Source organism: Pholcus phalangioides, unplaced genomic scaffold (genome assembly GCF_987345545.1).
Source record: "Pholcus phalangioides strain wild (caught in Gottingen) unplaced genomic scaffold, Ppha-v1.0 ptg000011l_1, whole genome shotgun sequence".
Lineage (NCBI taxonomy): Eukaryota > Metazoa > Arthropoda > Arachnida > Araneae > Pholcidae > Pholcus > Pholcus phalangioides.
In genome coordinates, this window is record NW_028301604.1 from 16,676,217 (window position 1) to 16,697,777 (window position 21,561).

A 21,561-nucleotide genomic window follows, 5' to 3' on the forward strand; every position below is an offset into this window, starting at 1 on the left:
AATCATCCTAAATGATAGTCGTCCTCTCTCTCGTCACTTAGAGTATAGGGACTAGGAATTTGTAAACATTATTGTATTGTATGCTTAATCAAGGCTATTATGTTTGTTTATTTTTATATTATAGTTATTTTATTGTATTATGTATTATTGTTTAATTATTGATTGAATGCTGTTTTTATTAATCATTTTCATGCGAATGAATAATTGTGGAATGAATTATCAGAGTTTCCATTATTTCCTATGAGGAAGTTTGATTCAAATAATGAGCTATTCAGATAACGAGCACGATGGCGGAACGAATTAAACTCATTAACTGAAGTTCCACCGCATATTGGTGGTTGAGAAATAGATACAAATTCAGTTATTACCTACCTATACAAGTATAATCAGATGCATCAAATGACCTAAATGAAGTTCCATAGCGCTTGAAAACTGGATCATCTAAGTTATCTATTTGACTCAACATGATAGCTACAAAAAAGTTTTTATAAGGTATTTAAACTTTATATGTATTTTTAATTGAAAAAAACTATTGTTCATCAGCAACCAAATAAAATGTTGAATATACTGAACCATGTTTATACATCTTGACATTACATGAATGACATTATATGATGACTTGTAGATGAATATGTTGTATGATTGAAATTAAGTTGATAATTATGTTTTTTACTTTATACTCCTTAAGCCCCTAAAACTATTAAAAAATATTATAAATCATAATGAAATAGACAATTAACAAATATTTGATTGGGGGAGGGACTAGGAATTTTAGGTAAATATGTGCGTATCTCAGAGAATATAACTGGGAAGGAAAAAATCTCTATTATTCAGCAATCATAAACTTTATAATTGGAGCTTTTGCTATTCATGAATTAAAATGTACATTATACAAATATTAATGCACAAGAAGACTTTTGGGATTACTTTACCAACAGTACTTAGCCCTGGTCTACTGACACAGAGGCAACGAACTACCATTTTATCTCTGAAGAATGGCCGTGTCAAAATCAATTATTGTGGAACCCATATGTAACGACATTTATATAAGTTCCATGCATGTAGGTGCTCAGGTGCTGCCATCTATCTTTTGAAGAAAAAACTGACATTGAATACACATTCTGATAAGTACAATTTAGGCTACACGTTGTAAGGTTTGTTACTCGCTGCGGCAAATTTTTTTCAAAGGGCAGAACTGCTCACATTGGCACCTTAAAATTGAGAAAAAACAAAAAATTACTTTGACCAATCACTACTGTGCTGCCTGCTGGGATTGAACCAAAGATGCCTACATGGCCATACATTTAGAATTTAAAAATTTATTTTTATTACAATTCAACTATATATTTTATGTATTTTTTGTTTTTCTAATTCTCTATCACTAAATTTAAACTATGAATGACTAGCTTGTGTTTGATAAGCAATTATGTTTCCTTATTCTCAAAATTCTACAGCTATGATCATCTTGAAACGAATGATGTAGCTTCCTTATAAAATCATACTGAAAAAGATAGTTTGATATGATTTAATTAATAAGGATTAATTAAATCTTCTAATAAAGACTTGTAGCTCTTCAATTTGTTTTGTTTGTGATAGTAACATTGCCCAACAGTGTGATACTAAATAATGTGAGTTAATGATCTCACCGGCCAAGGGCGTAGTGGGGGGGGGGGGGGGGACTTGGCCCCAAAATGTGAGAAAATGACCGAAAAAAGGGAAAAAGATGGCCAAATCTATTGTTCTATCACTTTGGTCCCCCCGAAATGAAAGTGGTCCCCCGCAAATGAAATTTCTGGCTATGCTCCTGTAACCGGCTATATTTCAGTTCTTATCGAGCACCAGTAATATTTAACCAAGCTGAGCTACATCAATTTTGTCTTCCTCTCTGGAACCACATCTTTTCTAAGAATAGATTGCTTCACTTTCAATAACAGTTGATGAAAGCATCAGACTTACGTTACTTTTTTATTTAACAATGCAAATCTAATCACCAATTATTGCAAATTCATCTCTCTATCTCTGTTTATAAATTCATAATTTTTCAGTTTAGATTTGGCATTGTCTAGTCTATGACTCATTACTGTTCCAATAAAAAAATGTCTTGCATCAGAAAGTAAAGTATATACATATACAGAGTGCATAGAAAACAGGGGGGGGGGGTTATGGCATTTTACTGGCAAACCGTTGATCCTAGAGACATACTTCCAATTAGAAAAAGTTTCCAAATAACATGTAGTATTCAGACATGTCCTTCATGTTGCACACAAGGGGTTGCACAGTTATTAAAATAAAAGAATTAACTTTTTATACAGTTTCCATGTGCCCCAAAACCCAAATAAAAAGTTGTTGGCTTGTCTCTCCTGATGCTAACAAAAAAATCGATGTGTCCAAGTGCAATATTTACTCAGATATTTGAATTCGAAAAACAGAGAAAATTTGGGAAAAATAGCTCTAAATAAATTTCCTCCATTTTCATGTTTTCATCCAGTGTCCATTGAAATTGAAATCCTCAGCAATTTGAAACATATTTTTTTAAAAGATGATCAGAAATAATAGTCAATTTGTGTATATCACATACAAACAATTTCTAGCTATGACTAAAAACAATTAGGACTGGGCATAAAGCATTTGACAGTGTATTCATGTATTTTTTTCCATGTAAAAAATTTTCCACAATGTTTACCATAAGCCAATAGATAGGTACCTGCAAAGGGAGCCAAATTATCTTCCTACTGAAAAAAAGGAACATAAAGACGCTAGTGGTAAGAGCAAAGAAAATCTGTAAAGGAAAAGATCTAGATACTGAAATAGAATGCCTAATAACCATCTTCAAAATATCCAGCAACAATTCTATGGTGTAGATCAAACAACTCTGCATCACACCAAAGAACAAACAAACAATATAGAATTACCACAAGCAGAAAAGTCTTCTATTCATCATCTGCATTACTGACAGAATTGGGAAACTTTAGAAAAGAGGAAACATCAAAACAGTGTTTGAGCCTACAAGATAAATATGCCAAGCTCTTTGACCAGTTTAAGATCACTGTGGCACTCTGATGATCGATGATGAAGGGAGGAGTCTCTAACCCTTTAATACTGGGAACATTTTGAAAACACGAATGTTTGTTAAGTATTTGACCCACACGATCGTTCGAACTCGGGCTTAAAGTGGTAGGATAGTTTGCACATGTGGTAAAATCTACATAGGCACAACTAAAAGATTAATACTGACCAGATATAAAGAACATGAGAGAAACTACAAGTTGGACCAAAACAAATAAGTCTGAGGTGCTAGAGTGACCATTCAATAAAGACCTCCTGATCAAAATCGAAGAAACTGAGGATCTATCTGGCCAAGACTATTTTTACACTGGATTATACAGAGGGGCAGTAGAAATCGTCAAACTTTCACAACAAGAAAGAAGAGGTGAAAGAGTTACGTATATACAGGGTGGTAACTATAGACCACCCAATAATTACACACTTGATTCCTTATGAAAAACTAATATGGAAAAGTGTTTCCCGTTTTTTGATCTGATCTTTGGATATACTTCTTGGATCTTGAATTCTAGCCATTAGTTCATAGGTTCAGTTGTCTCTCCACAATAGGTTCCCATGCCTAATTTCTTCAGAAGGCACCAAAGAATCAAAGGCCCTTCTCAACAAAACGAGCATTTGGTGAACAACATATCCTCTGAACTGAGGCACCTATGGGAGGTATTTCTAGGAACTCTACAGAGAACGACCAATACAAAAAAAGGTACATGAAGCGGGCAAGATTTTGTCCTTTAATAAAGGCGGGAACAGGGGCTACTGTGAACATACTTTCAGATGAAGAGTTTGAGAGCAATTTTCAAAAATGGTAATGAAAACCTCCACTTTTTCTTTCTTCTTCTTTCAAATGAATAGTACAAACTCAATCACTGTGAAACTGAAAGAGGCTCATATACAGGGTGGTAACTATCGACCGCCCAATAATTACACATGTGATTCCTTGTGAAAAACTAATATGGAAAAGTGTTTCCCGTTTTTTGATCTGCTCCATAATTAACAAGTTATAACGCTTTAAAAATTGATGACTTTTTTTACAAGTCAGAACAGGTTTTTTGCATCTCACAAAGCTAGCTTCACAGACGTTATAGATAAGCGTTAGTCTCATTTTGTTTTATTCTCCAGAAAGTACTGCATCTAATTATTTATTCTTATAATTTCTAATTTGATGACATTCAGCATGCAAGAATATTGTGACATGCACTTTATATTAGGTGAGTGCCACGGATCAGCCTTGCAAGCAGCAAGGTTATAGAGTCAACGGTATTCAATGCGAAAGCACCAAGACCATAAAGTTATTTTGCGACTGGACCGCCGATTGCGCGAATCAGGGTGTGTATTACCACAACCAAACATACGCTGGGCCAGTATCGGCCGTAAGAACACCGGCTTTCGAAGATAACGTGTTGTTGTTGGATGAATCGGATCCAACGAACAGCAGTCGAGCGATCGCACGAGAATTAAATTCAAGTCATGTAACGGTCTTAAACGTTTGGCGCGATGATTTTTTGCATCCGTATCATTACACACAGGTGCAAGCACTTTCATCAGAAGATTATCCGCGAAGGAAAGAATTCTGTCAATGGCTGCTTCAACAGCATTCCAATGACAGCACTTTCCTAAATACGATTCTATGGACTAACAAAGCAACATTTACTTGTGAAGGTGTCTTTAACAGCCATATTTGGGATTTTTCGAATCCCTATGCAACATGTTCGTTGGGGAATTAATGTTCGGTGCAGCATTATAAACAACAATCTCCTGGGACCATATCCGCTTCCATAATGTCTGATTGCTGGAAACTACCTCGTTTTCTTGAGAGATTGCCTCCCAGACTTCCTTGACAACCTTCTTTTGGCTATCTTGCAAAATCTTTGGCTGCAGCAAGATGAAACACCAGCCCATTACGCATCGAATGTCCGCGAGTGGCTAAATCAAGAATATGCAAATCGGTGGATTGGCCGCGGTGGTCCAATACAGTGGCCTGCTACATCCCCTGACCTAAACCCTTTAGATTTTTCTTTATGGGGACATCTTAAAGCACATGTGTATAGGCATGTGCTTGACTCACAAGAAGACCTCGTAGCCGCCTTGCACGCGGCAGTGACAACAGTTACACCATCCATGCTGGAGCGGGTTCAGCTCTCCCTCCCATGCCGTGCTTCTTCATGTATCTCAATGGACGGAGCACATTTTAAGCACTTACTAATGTAAGATGCAATCTTCCTTTTAGCCATTGTGGCGGTTGAGTGATCATAGTGACGGACTCAAATCACGAGGTCCCGTGTTCAAACCCCACAGTCGCCACAGCAGTGGTCGGCTGTAGTTAGTTTTTCTGTGGTTCCCAACTTTGAGGTGCGAATGTGAGCCGATCTCCCGTTAAAAAGTCTCGCGAAATATAGCAACAGAGCTAAAACGGTATAAATATTTAATCATTACACTTCGCCCACAATTTGAAATATAGATAAGAACATTGAAACATCAGAGCTAGATACTGAATCAGACTGTCAGGCACACACACTCACATTCCTGGCAGAACTCTCGGTAGTAAATTGGTCATAGCAATAGATCGAAGTTTTGTTTGGTTTGAGAGAAAGATACTTCCTCTTACCAAACTGACCTTAAAAAATTTTGAGAGTGATGAAATTATTCTTCAAACTAGTTTTTTCGAATAATACTGGCTCTAATAACTACCATAAAACTAAACGTTTGGGAATTAAACGTTGTGATTATAATATCAAAATTTTAGGCCTGAAAATAAATCATTTTCATGTTTCCAAGGAAATTTTAATGGTTTTAGGGTATGTTATGGCAGCTGATGTCAAAAATGCTGATGGTTTCGGTACAGTATCAATATTTCAATGTAGTCTGCAGCCATTAATTTTTACGTAGAAATTTTTCTTTCCAATTTTTATTCACTTTCCTATGTTATTCAACACATTATCACATTTATATCATTACCAAACATCAGTGATCTTTATGTATTGATATTCAGTTTAGTGGGTGCAGTAGCCCAGGTCGATAAGATACTTGCCTAAAAGTACCAAAGGATGTTTAGGGGTCGCGAGTTCGATATCCAGTTCGTTCTCATCAGAAACGTTCATGACGCAGGGGTACAACAGAAACGGTGACATGACCACAGAAAGATTGCTACTGCAGGGAGTCCCACATTGAGGGGTTAGCGCACCAACCTCTGGTGAGTATAAAACAAAGGCTGCCGTTCGGAACTGGCAATAAATTGCCCGGTCTAATTAGCCCTCGTATGTATGCAGAAAGTGACCGCGGTGCGACAAAAATGACCAAATGATAATTAAGTTTATAAATGATTCACACACACGCATATAGTACACTTCCAATGTGATTTGTATGCTGGCTTATGGCCTGAGCGGATCGAGAGCTCGCTGTGTTAGGAGAGGGGGATTTAAAAATAAGATTTTTTATGATATAAAAAATAAAACTAAATAAAATGAGCTAATCACTGTGAATAGGGTGACCATACCTCCTTCATTTTGTCTCGTATTTTCTGGAATAGTCTTGTTATTTTTGTTTTTTCTCGGTCCCGAATTTAAAAAAAAAATGTAAAAAATTTTTTTCTTATTTTTTTAGTCAAAGTTTTCTTGAATTTGTTATTTAATCAAAAACGTTGATACAGGTAATTTACAATGGATTGATTGAATGCAATATTATCATATAGAAGTTCCGAAAATTTCATGAATTATCGCATTTTTCGTCGCCCCCCCCCCCTCCCAATAGCTACGCGGTTTGCTTATGGTATTACCATCAAAGTTCAACTTTCAATCAAAAACTAGAGCCGATCTGATAAAATCAATGTCGGATTCAGAATCAGTGCTCCAAAAACACCATAAAATCACTGAAATATCCTTGAGAAAAAAAATCAGAGTTGAATAGTGTGAATCAACAGAAAAATTCAAAACCAAAAATTATTTTGAATACGTCAATTCGTAACGTAATAAGTTTTATTAAAAGTTTCTGATTGAATCGTCATTATTTTACTGTTTCCACTTAGTCACACCTTCGTCAAGGTACCATTTGTATATCCCTCATCATTGAAGCTTTTTACAAGTAACAGTTTCGATGAAAGTTAAAAAAAAAACACCCAAAAAAAAATACTGCCGTTTTATTGATCAACATTCTAATTTGATTAAAACAACGTAAAATAATGATAGTGCAGTAAACACGTACGCACTGTATGAACCTTCCCTCAGAAAATTAGACTTAATAGTGAAGGTAAAAAAATTGAAAATTTTGGCAAAAAAGTGCTGATTTGGCTAAAAAAAATTTCAAACAGATCTCATTTGGCTAACATGGTACAAATCTTGCGATAAATTTGCCAACATAAAAGACGAAGCTAACATGTAAGTGATATGTAATAGCAAGGTTATAGTATCACAATACATGGAGAGAAAAAGTGCCAATCGTGAAGGAAGAAGGCCGAACTTGGCTTCTAATGGGATTGAATATTTCAGTTCATTTTTAAGAAGTGACAACCCGCTGCTGGCGGAGAAATGCACTTTGGTTCAGTGTTTGGCATATAACTGACTGTTAAAAAAATGACACGTCACAAAATTTTAAAAGCTTATAACTCCCTTAATATTCGTCTGATCGAAAAACTTTTTTCTGTATTAGTTGTTCACAAGGAATCATGTGTGTAATTATTGGGCGGTCGATAGTTACCACCCTATATATATATATATATATATAAATCAAACTTGGACTCTTGCGTTAAGGACCGTGGGATCGTTAATGTAATCCGTTCCAAGATCACCATCAGAATGAAAAAAAGAATTGAATAATCTGCTATTTTGTCAGCCAGTGAGAGCAATCTAGATGCATGATAAACAACCAATCCCAGCAAGTCAAGTCTGTCCAAAAATTGTATGTTTCTATGATTCAGTCAGTTTTATCAATATCACTAGATAAAGCAACAGCTGGTGCTGGAAAAACGTTGAGTTGAACTAAGATAGTTATGTCATTCATATCAAAAGTGATAAGAAATAAATAAAAATTTCCCTTTTCCTTAATATATAAAGTATGTAAGAGTAAAATAATTATATAATAATAACCTCCATATATAACATCTCCAGAGCTGTCGAATACTATCTTGCAATTTTCCAGTTCAGGCACAGTTTTCAACAACTCATAGGTTCGTGCATCCCACTTTTATTTTATAAGTCAAGAAAACATATGGAAGAAAATTTGTTTTCAAATATATAAAACATAAATAATGCTTATATATAAACATATGAAATTTAATTCATATTTTTCACAGGAAAACAGATTTCTAAGAACAATGGCTAAATTTAATCTTATTAGAAATTTTTTTAATTCAAAAATATACAGAGTTTATTGATAATGTAATTCAAATTTGTTTTTAAATGTGCATGACAAAAGTTTTTTAATAGTACAGCAGAAGGAAGCTCCCTAATATGGACGCCCATATAATCCAGACTGATTTATTCCACCCTGGTCATATTTGTCAGGTTATGATTTTTTTTTACCCAAAATCAGTTTTGACTTTTTTCTTTGTTTACTAGTTTTCAGTTCATTTTGGTAGCTATTTTCTTTTCATCTGAATAAAAACAAGAAAATATTTTTGTTTTGAGAGAGAGAGAGGGAGAATTCATCACTGAAGTGTACTCCTGTTTGCAGCCCATGGATAAGAGCATTCTGTGTGATCCATTAAGTATCTTTACGGGATTACTTTTCTGAACAAAAAAGTGACTTTTATCAATTACAGTAAGAATGGGCAAGATTATACCAAACGAGTAAGAAGAATGCAGATTGAGTGCTGTGCAAGCTGAGAAAGTGTCTCTTCAAAACCATCAAAGAATTTCAAATAGCATACTAGCATAATTTAGGGCCTACTTCTTTGCTAACTGAAAACAATCCAGGTGGGTGCCAAATTTGATATTTGCGCCGAACGTGAAGCATGTGTAATGAGTACCAAAATATCTTTTTAGAATACATCAGCAATATAATAAACTAGGATTTAGAATACTATGGTATTGAAGAAATAATTGACATAGATAATAATGAGCAGGTTTTAAAAAATTAATAGATGGGAAAATTGTGAAATTTGTAACATGGTTTGGAAATGAGAGGGAATAGATTCAGAAAGTGGTATAAAACCTGAAAGTTATAAAGGGAGCACAGAAAGTTCCAACTAATAAGTTGTTTTTTACTTTACTGTGGGTAAGTGAGGTTTTCCTTTCAGGGAAATATTCATAACCATGGTGAGCAAAATTACCTTTGCCTCTGAAATGTACCAAATGGCAAAAAAAGAAAAGAAAAAATTGATATTGCTGTTGCTGATTTCAGTTACACTAGATCCTAAAAGTGCTAGCTATCAACTATGTAAAACGCTTATTCTAACACCATGAAGGCTACCATCAAGTCTGCAGATTTAATCTTAGGAAAGAACATGGATAAGTTCTTATTTTACTGAACCTGAGGTGACCACCACTAGATGGTCCTTCAATATGCTCTCATCAGAAGTCCCATCTGTCCAAGATGAGGACAGATGCATAACATGAATTTTTTTCTAGAAAGATTTCTGGCCCAACCCAACTGGTAGTAAATTGCTGTATGGCAGTATGACCAAAGTTGGTGTGCAGTATAGTAGTAGCTATCAACCAGAGTATGTTGTAGAATGAGGGTCGAGCCACAGGCAGAGATGTGGATCAAAAATTGAAAATGAATTAGTAAAAAAAATAAATATTGAAGATATATTTCTGTAAAAGAAATACTGTATATCAGTGATTCTCAACCAGTGCTTAGTGTACACTTCCCAGGGGTTCCACGGCCACTCCAGGACAATGAAATAAATGAACGAATATGATAAATGTATAAAAAGAGGCTTGTGCAGGGCTCTATCATAGAAATTATATACTGAAAAAGGCTCAGTAAGACAAAAAAAGTTGAGAACTGCTGCTGTATATTATGGGCAGGGTGAGACTTGAGACTAAATTTTCACCCATGCAAGACATTGGTTCGCCATCCCTTTGGTGTATAAGCGCATCAGTAAAATGACCCAGAAAATTCTCAAACGTGTCTCGGCTAGATAAAATGTATAAAATTAGTTATCTCCGAGAATCATCAATCCAATATACACTCATTGCCATTGTTTCCTTGATATCTTGGGCTGAGAAAAAGCCATCTATCTCTTTCTACCATCCCACCTGGAAGCTATTTCCTGAAGTTAAGAAAGGCTACTAATGCCTCTACTTCAGTGCCTCCCATCACAGTGCATGAAATAAGAAAGGCAAGATTGTGTCTCCAGTGGTGTAGATGGTAGCATGCTTGGTTGGTATGCAAGAGGGCATGGGTTCGAGTCCAGACAGAGACCTGATGACTTTTCTTTCCGAATTCACCTCAGCATAATATCCAGAAAATATTTGTTTTCTTAATATAATTAAATCTTTTTTTTTCAACATCTGATAAAAAGGAATATTCACATTATATTGTATAAAATTTATGTACAACTCTCAGCTGTTTCTAAATGACCAAAATTCTCATAAAAGCATTCATCATACCTTCACACAAGTTTTTCTATGCCTTCTTAAAAGAAGGTGGACTCTGTCAATACAGAAAAAAAGGTGGTTATCAGGAGTTATCTTTCTCCACAACAATGCTTGTACCCCACTACAGTAAGGTCACTGAAAGTCAAAGTAAATGGTTGGCTTAGTTATGAGACCGAAGTCTCAGGAGAGCATAGAGAATTGCCACCTTGTGCCAAGAAACAATACGTGCCTTAATGGAAATAGTGGTTGTGTGGAAAAGTAGCAGAGTTTTAACCTTAATTTTTATAGATTTATTTCTATTTCATATTCATACTTTACCAGAGGTTGAAAAAATATCCCTCATATTTTATGGAATTTTAAAAATGATAATGAAAATTTTAAAGGATACAATTTCTGAGTTTGACACAATTTCCACAGAATTTGGATGAAACACCCCATTGATCTTTGAATTGAACTTATCCAACTTATGAACTACTTGTGCACTGCGCACATCCCATATAACTCCATCTGACAGCACAAGATTGTCTGTATAGTTGAAGGTTGCTTTATTATATCTGTAGAAGTTACCAAAACCTGGTTGGTCTAGTGTGAGTATTAAGGCCCCAGTTTCCACATCATATATCTAATAACAATAAACATAAATCAGTTTGGTTTATTATACATATATGAAATTAGTTTCAAAACCATCACACATACTTGAATTGCATTATGTAAAAAAGGCACAAGTCCATTTTTCACAAAATTTATACGATATTTTCTCTATATTTCCCACTTCAGTACATGCTTTTACATATCATATATGAAAAGGGCATAATCTGATACTGCCTCATAGAAAATATCCCAAAATTTAGGCAGAAACGTCTAGTCTTGGATAGATTTTCGCTATTTTCTAAAAACTAGTTTTGTGACAAATCCCCTTGCTGAAGTGATACATTAAATAAATTTTTAAATATGTTTTGTTAGTATATTTATACTTCCATATCTCTGAAATGTTCTTTATTTTTTTAAAAAGTTCAGCTTTTCTATGGACATATATAGTCACTGGATATTTTCTTGGTATATTTGAAGTGTTTCCCCATTCCCTATAAAATCATGAAAAATTATAGAACAGGATGACACGATAAGTTCAGAATCATTAAGATTCAAAAGTGTAACTTACGAAGTAGTGATGTTGAAGCCACGTGGGTTGAGCTTGAAAACAAAAAGCATCTTAAGTTTATTGCATGAGTTTGTTATAATCCACTGAATAAGGATCTGAACTACATATCCAAAGTTCATGAGGAAATTTCTTACATGTATAAGCGTAAGAGGGTTGTCATATTAAGGTATTTTAATTACCCCGGTATTACCGAAGATTTTGAACATATTTCAGTGGGGGATGAGTTTTCTTCTAGCAGAATGTTGATAAAAAAACCATGATTTTCTTTTTAAAAATCAAAAAATCTGATTTCTTTGATTTAAATAAGATTTTTTTGATTTTTTTAAATATTATTTCTCTAAAATACAAATTTTAAATTTAAATATTGTGTCTAAATGACTGAACAATATTAAATCTTAAAGGTAAGTATATTTTTTAAGTATAGAAATTGGACAAACAACAGTTTTTTAGAAAATAGTGAACTTGATAAATAAAATATGTGCATAGTCATACGTGGAACAAAAATTTATATACAGAGGGAAAATTGTTAAAAAATTTCTGCTAATTTTATCCTTTATCAAGCAAAGGGTTAATAAAAAAACTAATTTTTTTTCCAAAAAAATCAAATTCAAAATTTTTTTTCATTTAAATTGAATACTTAGTCACACTTTTTAATTAAAAGTTTGAAATGTTGACTTAATAGGGGTATTAAATAGTTTTCATAATAGGTATACTTTTCACATTTTGACTTATAGACAATATTAAGCTCTAAAGATCTTGCTTTAAAAAAATAGTATTACCATACTAAACTACTAAAAATGCCATTTATCATACCAAAATCGTATTATTAGCTAAATTACTAAGAATTTTTTTATTTACCATTTACCATAATTTACCCATTTATCATATCAATGATATCTAAGAACAAATCATTATATGTTTAAAACAATATTTAAATTTGTATTTGATAAAAAAAATCCAAAAGTACATAGTTATATATGTATAACATTCATTAATTTTAAATATTCTGGAGTAATATCTTTTTATGTAAAATATCACTGTGAAATCAAACTTTTCTTTGAAAAAGAACCATCTTGAATGAACAAAATTCCTTATTACGAGCTAAGCTATGAAAAATTTCTGAATGTTGTGACATAATCGAAACAGCATGGAGGGTGGGGGATTAGAGTTGTGGAAAATTTTAAGTTTTTAGTATGACTTTTGAAATTTATTTACTATTTATTGTTTCCCAACTGTGACAATTATTCCCACAGATAGTATATTGGCTACTTCCACAAAGCCTGTAGTAAATTCCATTCCAGAGATAAAAATCTTGTCTATACAGTTATATTAGCACTATTTAACGACTTCACTTTTCCTATGGGAAAGAAAGTTCTTGGAAGAGACTTGAGAAACCTCTTTCTCTAAAATCTTCTGAGAAAAACTGAATTAATTCTAGCAACATGAGTCAGAAAACAAATACCTTTATCACATTTAAATATTAATTGTGTAAATAATTAAAATATGAATCTTATTATCTCTTATTTACTTGTATCACATCATACAAGTTAAAAAAAATCATATTATTCAAAATTGCTTGGAATATCAAAAGTACCTGATTTAAATCAAGCTGATTTAAACCGAGCTACCCTGTCTTCTAGTCATAATCATATTTTTTTCTCTAAGATTTTCAAACAGACAACAGAGTAAAGTACAATCTGTAAGTAAAGCAGACAACAGAAGAATGGTTCCTTGTTTTCGAACAATAAACTTTGACCTTTCGAAGAATAAACTTGACTCCCGCTATAAGGAGTATTCTTCATTATTTTTCTTTTATTTATTTATGTTGCTTTGTTTTTGCTACTGATGAAGGAACTTCCTATAGTTCCAAAACGCGTATACAATACAATACAAATACAGCCGTGGTTCTTTTTGCAATTTTGGGTTCAAATAACGTTGTTCATTCAATTGTCTTATCTAACCCAAAAGGTAATTCATTTTCTAAGGTTTTGATAATTAATTAGTTTTGGTGTTATTCAATTTATATTTGATAATTTACACATAATTCAGTTTATTAACCACTTTCTTGTGTCAACTAAATATGGTTTTTGTTTCTATTTCTTGGTGATTTTCTGTAATTTTGGGCAACACTAATTTGCAAGTTTTGTTTTTTTTTTTTCAATTTCTGTCCATCACTTGCTACAGTTAAATTCATGTTATATATTTTTAAGAAACTTTTCTGGCGACCCATCGATTTGAAGAATTAAAATCGTCATTAGACTTCTGTGTCTTGAATCAGCCACATTGCACGAATTTCATTATTTACTCCAGTTAATAGTGACTTTGTTTTATTAACTGAAAAAAATAGATAAGTTCAGATAGTTGTTTTTCCAGCTTTGGAAATTTGTTTCATTTTCCAATCATCAACTGATAACTGTATGGAGTATCTCTTTCTGATAGTTAGGTCTCTCTGTCATTTAAAAATTTTTATAATTGTTCTTTTTATTTTGACATATCTTGAACACTTGTCTAGTGATACTGGTCTCAAGTACTGAAACATCCACTAATATATTGAACATAAATTAAACCAAGGCCATAACTGGTGGGGTGGGGGGGGGGGGCAACTTCCCGGGTGGACATTTTAGGTGGGAACAAAGAACACTATTATGGGATTATCGAATTTTAAAGTTGTGAGAGCGGCAAAAAAAAACCTAGTTACAGCCCTGAATTAAACTCACAAAATTTTGAATGAGCTTTCAATGTGAACTCAATCATATATCCCCATCTCTATTTACATGAATTATTTTCAGTCGCAGCTAGAAATTCAATGTGAGGAGAGACAAATCAACTCATACAAATATTTCTGATCACTGAAAAAAAGATATGTTTTAAAGGTTCAAAATATTTGCCAAAAGTTTCAACGGTCACAGGATATTCTTATGATGGAACTGTCATAGCATTCTTTTTGCGGATGTTGATCCAAGAACCCCCATTCCAGGTCAAGTTTAATTGAGAAGATTAGCTACATAAAGAAGCACTGAATTTTAAATTATCAATTAATTTTTTTAATAATAAAAAAAAGCAAAAAATTACTGTGGACTAGAGAGTCAAATACTAAAAAAATGGTTTGATTTTTCTGGCATGTCATAAAGTACACTGGAATATAGTACATAGAACACAAATGGTTAAGAACCACTGTTTTAAAAACTATTTTTTCAGACCCAAAGACCTCTCAAGATTTAATTCTGATATTTTCAAGGTGCTAAAACTCTTCTTCATGAATATTTTTCAAAAGCAGCATGGAACCAAGAATAATAATTTCTTAAGACAAAAGTTTTTTTGTAAGCTTCTGTTTCAGAAGCTTTCTTAACTTACCCTGGCTCTTTTTCGATAAGTCCCAATAATTCTATCTTGATTGAGTTTGCTGAATTCTACATAGGACTCTTCATTTAAGGAGTGCCTATAAAAGTATTAAAATTATGCAATCACAACATAAATACACAGTCGAGTAACATTATTGTGACCACCTCCTATTTTTTGAAATCACCACGTGAAGCTAATAAGGCAAGAGTTGCGAGCAGGCTGGGTGGGAAAATAAAATGAAATGTTAGCATTACTGTCACAGGTTAAGCAAGCTACAGTGAAATCTTTACAAGTTTACCACCTATAGTGCAACATTTTTTCTCATCAACTTATAAAATACAAAAAGCTATGGCAAAGGCTCTGTTTCATTGAGATATTGTCCGTCACCTCATGAGGTTAAACTATGCCAGGTCAACTTCTAAAATTGTGGTCCTGTCTATACAGGAAACTGTCATTAATAATTTTTGTCACACCACGGTCATTTTCTGCACACAAGGGCTAATTAGACAGAGAGACATAATTCATTGCCGATTCCGAATGGGAGGTTATGAGGGAATTCTAAAAATAAAAACATTTGGTAAGAAATCAATTTTAATTTTTTGCAACATACATTAATTGAGCTATTTAACATATATGTTACATGGTATTAGTCATTCTCACAAAATTGGACAAAAAATGAAAAAAAAAATTATCAAAAATGTTAACCGAAAAATTCTTAGGGACACTTCTTTACCCTTTTTTTCTTTGATAAATGAAATATAGTCAGCAGCAAAGTTTGTTCGAAATTGATGATGAAACAATTTGATTCAAATTTAACAGTGTTAACAAATAAGCAAATCTGACATGGCATTTCGCCTATTTTAGCACTAATTTGATATTTATGATTTACACTCACAACATATTCCATCCCTTTTGGTCGCTCATTTTTAATTTGGACAGGCACAGACGCTCTGAACAGTTTTTCTTTTGTCAATTGCATTTTTATTTATTTATTTTATTTTTTGAGTTTCTCATCCCTTTTTTTGACAATTTCATGGGGACAACACATTTCTAACTTGTTTTTGTTTTGCTAGAGCATGAGAGGCACTCTCAAAGTAGTCTTTAGATCAATGTCTCCCAAAGAGGGCAATATCGCCCCCTGGTGAGAAATGGAATGAGCCGGGGGGGGGGGGCGATAGAAGTTACGGATTTAACATAGGATCCTATGGGTTTCATTGAGTTGGGGGCGATGAGGAAAAAAATTTCTGAAGGGGGCGATGGAACAAAAAGTTTGGGAAACTGCTTTAGATGAAACATTACTGCAGCTTGATATTGCAACCAAGAAACATTGGATTTTATTTATTTTATCCCCCTAACTTATGATTAATCCCTCCCCATGGTTACTTAATGCCAGGAGAAATACATTTGAATCACTGATAAAAAACTATGCATGTTGAAAACATGTGCTTTTCAGAATTAATAGAGAGAAGTCTCAGAAACATGTGGTAAACTGAATACCTTGAACAGTTTGATCGTTCCAAATCATTTATTACTTCCATAATTTTCTTACAGAACTCAGAAGCAAAATTCAACTGAACTCTAATTTTAATGAGCTAGAATTTCATTTTAAAACTGAAGGAAGATTACCTGAAACAAGCACATATTTTGCAAAACAATTGCATACAATAAGGTAATCTACTTTATGCAAGAGAATATTAGCTTTCAAGCACATAACAGGGCGCAAATTGCAAGTAATGAGCAAAAGTATGACCAACTGTTGCTATTAAAACTGCAATTTATCGAGATTTCGTATAAAAGTAGTAAAAAATCAAATTTCCCAATTTTTTTTTCATCAAAATTAGCAAATTTCACATTTATCACATCTATTTTGTAGAGACAAAATTTACGTATCCCTAATAATGATTTCTAAAAAAACCCACTTTCTTCTCTGGAAAAAAAATCAGTGTCCCACTCCTTTCTTCAGGAAATGATGTCCCACGATTTTGAGCACACTGCTCTAGGCAATTATTACAGACGTTCAAACTTACGGACAAGCAAAGAAAGGAAATCTTTTTTTTTTGCTAATTCAGTTAAATATAACTTCCCCCTACCCATAATGTCTGCCAGAATGTAAGCAACACATTGACAGATAACATCATTTTCTTTTGCTAATCATCCCTTAGCAATCCAGAAATATAAGGGCCATTCCCAAAAAAAAAAGTGTATAAACTGTTTCCAAGACTAATTTTTTTTACAAAATTTCAGAGCACCCTGGTAGTAATTTTAATTTTTTTTTCCAGTTCTTCAGATGGTATCTAATTTTTTTTAAATCAATGTTTGTAGCAAAACCTCAAAATCTGATTGCCCCAGCTTGAAAAAAGTGTTTAACAAAGAGACTTTGTGCAAATCTGATTTTTTTCAAAGCAAACTTGGAATCACATTTTATATATGTGCCATACATGAATAAAACAGACAATAAAATTTTAAAAAGAATTTTTTTTTGTTATGAAAAACTTTTTTTTGTTAAGTGTCAAGAAATCTTTCCCATTTTAAAATGTCTACTCTGTTACGGTAATTTGGGAAATATATTTTTATAGCAGATTAAATCCGATACCATTTTTGAGCTCATTGAAAGGTTTACTTTTAATGGTTGATCAACAATTTTGGATTTGACTTTTGCAAAATCAATATACATATCAATCAACAGATTGGTTAAATTCAGGATTTAAACCAATCTATGTTGATCTCTAATCTTTTAACCTGCGACTGCAGTTAAACTCTGTCTGTGAATACTGCCGTTAATGTATTGAACTTACAATAACTGATGGTTCTGTGAAGTATTCCACAAAGCACTAACATTTCTGCGCCATGTTTGCGATGTCAATATAAGTGGAGAATCCTAAAAAAAACCACAATAATATATCTCAAAAGGCATCATAAAACTCTATCTGAAAAAAGAAAAAGAATGTGTAATTTACTTATATATATATAGTGCCAAATTCACTGATAAAAAAATCTGATTAATATTTTTCAAAAACACTGTCTTCTAACTACACATCATCTTGAAAAAGTTTTTTTTATTATTATTCTGAAATAATATAAAATTAAATTGGATTGTCCAGAAAGTTTGAAAAATTTTTGTGCAGAACATCAAAATGTGCCTGAACTTGACAAAACTATTGGAAACATGTGATTGTGCACATATCCTAAAAACTGAAATTTCAAAAATATTGAGAAACAAAAATTGTTCAGGGTAAATTAATAATATAGTGTTTCGTGCTGCTTTGAACATTGTTGAATGTAATGTTAAACCCCCAAAAAGGTGCCTCCAACAACATGGAGTGATGAGATAAAAAAACTGGCTAGAGTCACTCAGGCCATCAGTCGACAGCTAGCTGATGCCAACTTTGCACCAGCTAGCTGTCAAAACCTTCATAATAATAGCAGAGGTGACATCATCTTTGGATACTTCTCATTAGGCAATCGCTACACTAGAGGTTCATTATATCAAAGCACTTTTCTTAATTAATTTCATGTCATAAAGTTAATTTTTATTTGCTCTATTCCTCCAGCAGTGTTGTGTAAAATGCAATGTACAATTTCAAAACTCAATTTTTTTTAATCATGTAAAAAAAATATTAAAAATAAACTAATGAATATGTATATTACAATCCATAATGGGTAAAATAGTTGAATAAATTGAGAACGATTGAGAATTGAGACAACTGAGAATCCAGAATTTCCATGAGAAAAAAGTTTAAAAATTAAAAAAAGGGAGAGAGAGAAACTACTTTAGTTTTATTTACTATACTGTATTTTTCATGGGCCTCCAAGACCTTCAAAACAGAATACTAAAAAAGTTACCGCAACATGAAGTTAGTATACAAAGGTTTTTAACAGCTGGCTGATGCGAAGATATATTTTGGAAAGAGTGAAAATTCAACTGCCCTGCGGGGAATCAAACCCACGTCCTTTCACTTTCAGGGTGAACATCCTAGACCACTAGATTACAATCATCCTCGGATAAGTCGCCATCTGGTGGCATTGTCTGCAATTGTGAGTTTTGGCCTGAATTAGATCAGACTGTCCATGTATGGTCCTGTTCAGTACACATGAGCGACAAGGAAAGGTTGAGAAATTTGTTGTCTCTGTAGTCTAGTCAAAAAATCTGTCTCCTTTTTGAGTGAAAGTGGGTCCCGCTCAAAAGAAATTTATCTTGAACAAAATTATGCCCTCCCCATAATTCACTGGTATCTCTATGAATTTTCTTCCAGCATGCCCCAGATCTTTGATCACCTGCTCATATTTCTTTGTTGAGACTGAGCGGTGAGTCATGTTCTGGGTAGGAGAAGGTATCTGTTAAATCAAGTACAATTCGTTTCTAAAAACATGTTCTGTCCAAAGGTTCATTTACTTCCATTGCCTACTAGTAGGAAAAGCTTGCAAAGAAGCTCATTAGCACTGAGAATTTAACGTATGGAATTCTGCACATGTAATAAATCTGAAACAAATACACAATTGATCCAGCTTATAACGTTTCTCCCATTTAGAACATTTTCCCACCTGGTAAAACTTAGTTTTGTGGTCCTAAAAATAAGTAATTCTCATTAAGATTTCCCGTTTAAAGTGATTTCCTGCTTACATTTTTTATTATGGTTTTTTTGAAAAACTTTATAAACGGGATCCATTTTAATTAACAGTTGGAGGCACACATTTATATATTTACTACTAATAAATCAGTCAATAAATTCCCTTCTGATTGATTTTATATTTCGTTAAAAAAAATCTTAGCACTTCCAATACCTTCTGATCAAATGTAAAGCAAATTAAATTCTCTCTCTCTCCTCTCCCAGACACTTATCTTCTGATTCCCTATGCATATAAATCCAATTTCCTGGTAATATTTTATGGTATATTTTATTTTCCTATTTTATTTTATTCCTGGTATATTTTATTTTCCCTCTCTGATGGTCTACCACTCTGATCTGTCGCCATTTAAGTGCCACATATTTTCACACCTGAATATGGGAGCTACATTTTGTCAGATTTGTGTTGGAGACACATATACATGTTGGTATACATTTGTTGGTTAGTTGTTGGTTATACATTTATGTCATTTGTGTTGGAGAAACTTAACAGCGCTTATGTGTGTGTGCCCAGCATTTGGAGTGTTTTGTGTTCAGTAGGTGGTGCCATCTATCTAGCGCCCCAACTAGATACTTCCTAAAATATGACAAGCACACATTTTGGCCCAACCATGTAATCTAGAAGTAGTTGTAAAGGGTGAATTTGGTTGCCCCCTCTAGTCCAGAGCCAGGGACACTAGACCTACCTGTCCCACCCCTCTCCCAGTTGCGGCCCTGCATCTATTCTCCAAACTGGTAATCCGTGCATTTTAAGTTTAATGTATACATATTTGTGTTGTAGGTCTGTGTGATCGCTGTGGCAACCAGAAGTTTTTCAAAGGAATAATAGCTAACTCAAAATTTGGAAACCTTAGAAAATCAAATTTTTTAGCCCATTACCATTGCACAATCGCAGGTTCCAAAACTCCGATTTTCATCAAAAGCAAAATTGGGGGGTTATAAGGGGGGCCTTCCCGTCCCCAAAAAAGAGCCGTCTTACCCTTTTTTTGGTGGTTCTTCTACCTTTTCTTTTTAGAACTAGGAAAGAATGCATCCCAATGTACATCATTTCTTCTTTCATCCAGTTGTGCTAGGAGCAACTTCGAGTGTTCAGCAGGGAGGTTCTTTATGATAATTTACTAACATCTTACAATGTTAACCGTTAAAATGTGCGACTAATCCTACTGTACTTAAAACTACTCCAGCTGGTCCAGATAGTGATCTTCTAATGATAATTTTCATCATGTAGTTCTTTGAGGAGTTTGTATATTTCTAATTGGACAAAGTTTTCAATGTGAATGATGAATGTCGTAATGTGATTTATGTCTGCAGTACGGCATTCCAGGATCCTCAAAGGAGCTTACAACAAAAAGTGATGGCCGTCATCTTCCTTGTGTGATAAAATCATCTTCTGTGTGTTATCTTCTCGTCTACTAACTTCTGATGTCGTGGTGAGCTACGTCTTGATGCGCTGATTCTTGGATGGTGATCTTCCCGCTAATGGTGTGTGACACATAATCGATGTGGTCTCGTGACTCTTGATCTTCCCGTTAATGGCGTGTGCTTTGTCATTGATGCGCTGATTCACGAACTTTGATCCTGAACTTCCGTTGTTGAGATTGAATTGCCCACCATTCACTGTCTGATTCCCCAGAGAAGTTATCTTGATCTTTTTAGTCTGTGTGGATTGTCGACCACATAAATCGGTGAGATCTGTTCATATCTTATACATTGAGATCATGGCTATTTTTGCTTAACAATAAAAATTGAATTAACAAATTTTAACTTAATTTAATTGTGATTTATACATTAATAAACGACTTAATCTGGAAATTGCCAATGTTTCTTTGAGTTTGCCTGT

General features: G+C 33.6%; 1 protein-coding gene across 2 annotated transcripts in view; it reads right to left on the reverse strand.

Moving 5' to 3' along the window:
* mahj (LisH and WD40 domain-containing protein mahjong) overlaps positions 1 to 21,561 on the reverse strand; it is a 196,168-nt gene that overhangs the window by 20,982 nt on the left and 153,625 nt on the right. For both annotated transcript variants that reach the window (XM_089239163.1, XM_089239162.1), the window contains exons 29-33: positions 17,892 to 17,974; positions 15,109 to 15,193; positions 10,984 to 11,217; positions 8,139 to 8,232; positions 373 to 471 (exon numbers count right to left, since the gene is read on the reverse strand). In XM_089239163.1, coding sequence (XP_089095289.1) covers positions 373 to 471; positions 8,139 to 8,232; positions 10,984 to 11,217; positions 15,109 to 15,193; positions 17,892 to 17,974 — 595 coding nt within the window. The remainder of the gene's footprint in view (positions 1 to 372; positions 472 to 8,138; positions 8,233 to 10,983; positions 11,218 to 15,108; positions 15,194 to 17,891; positions 17,975 to 21,561) is intronic.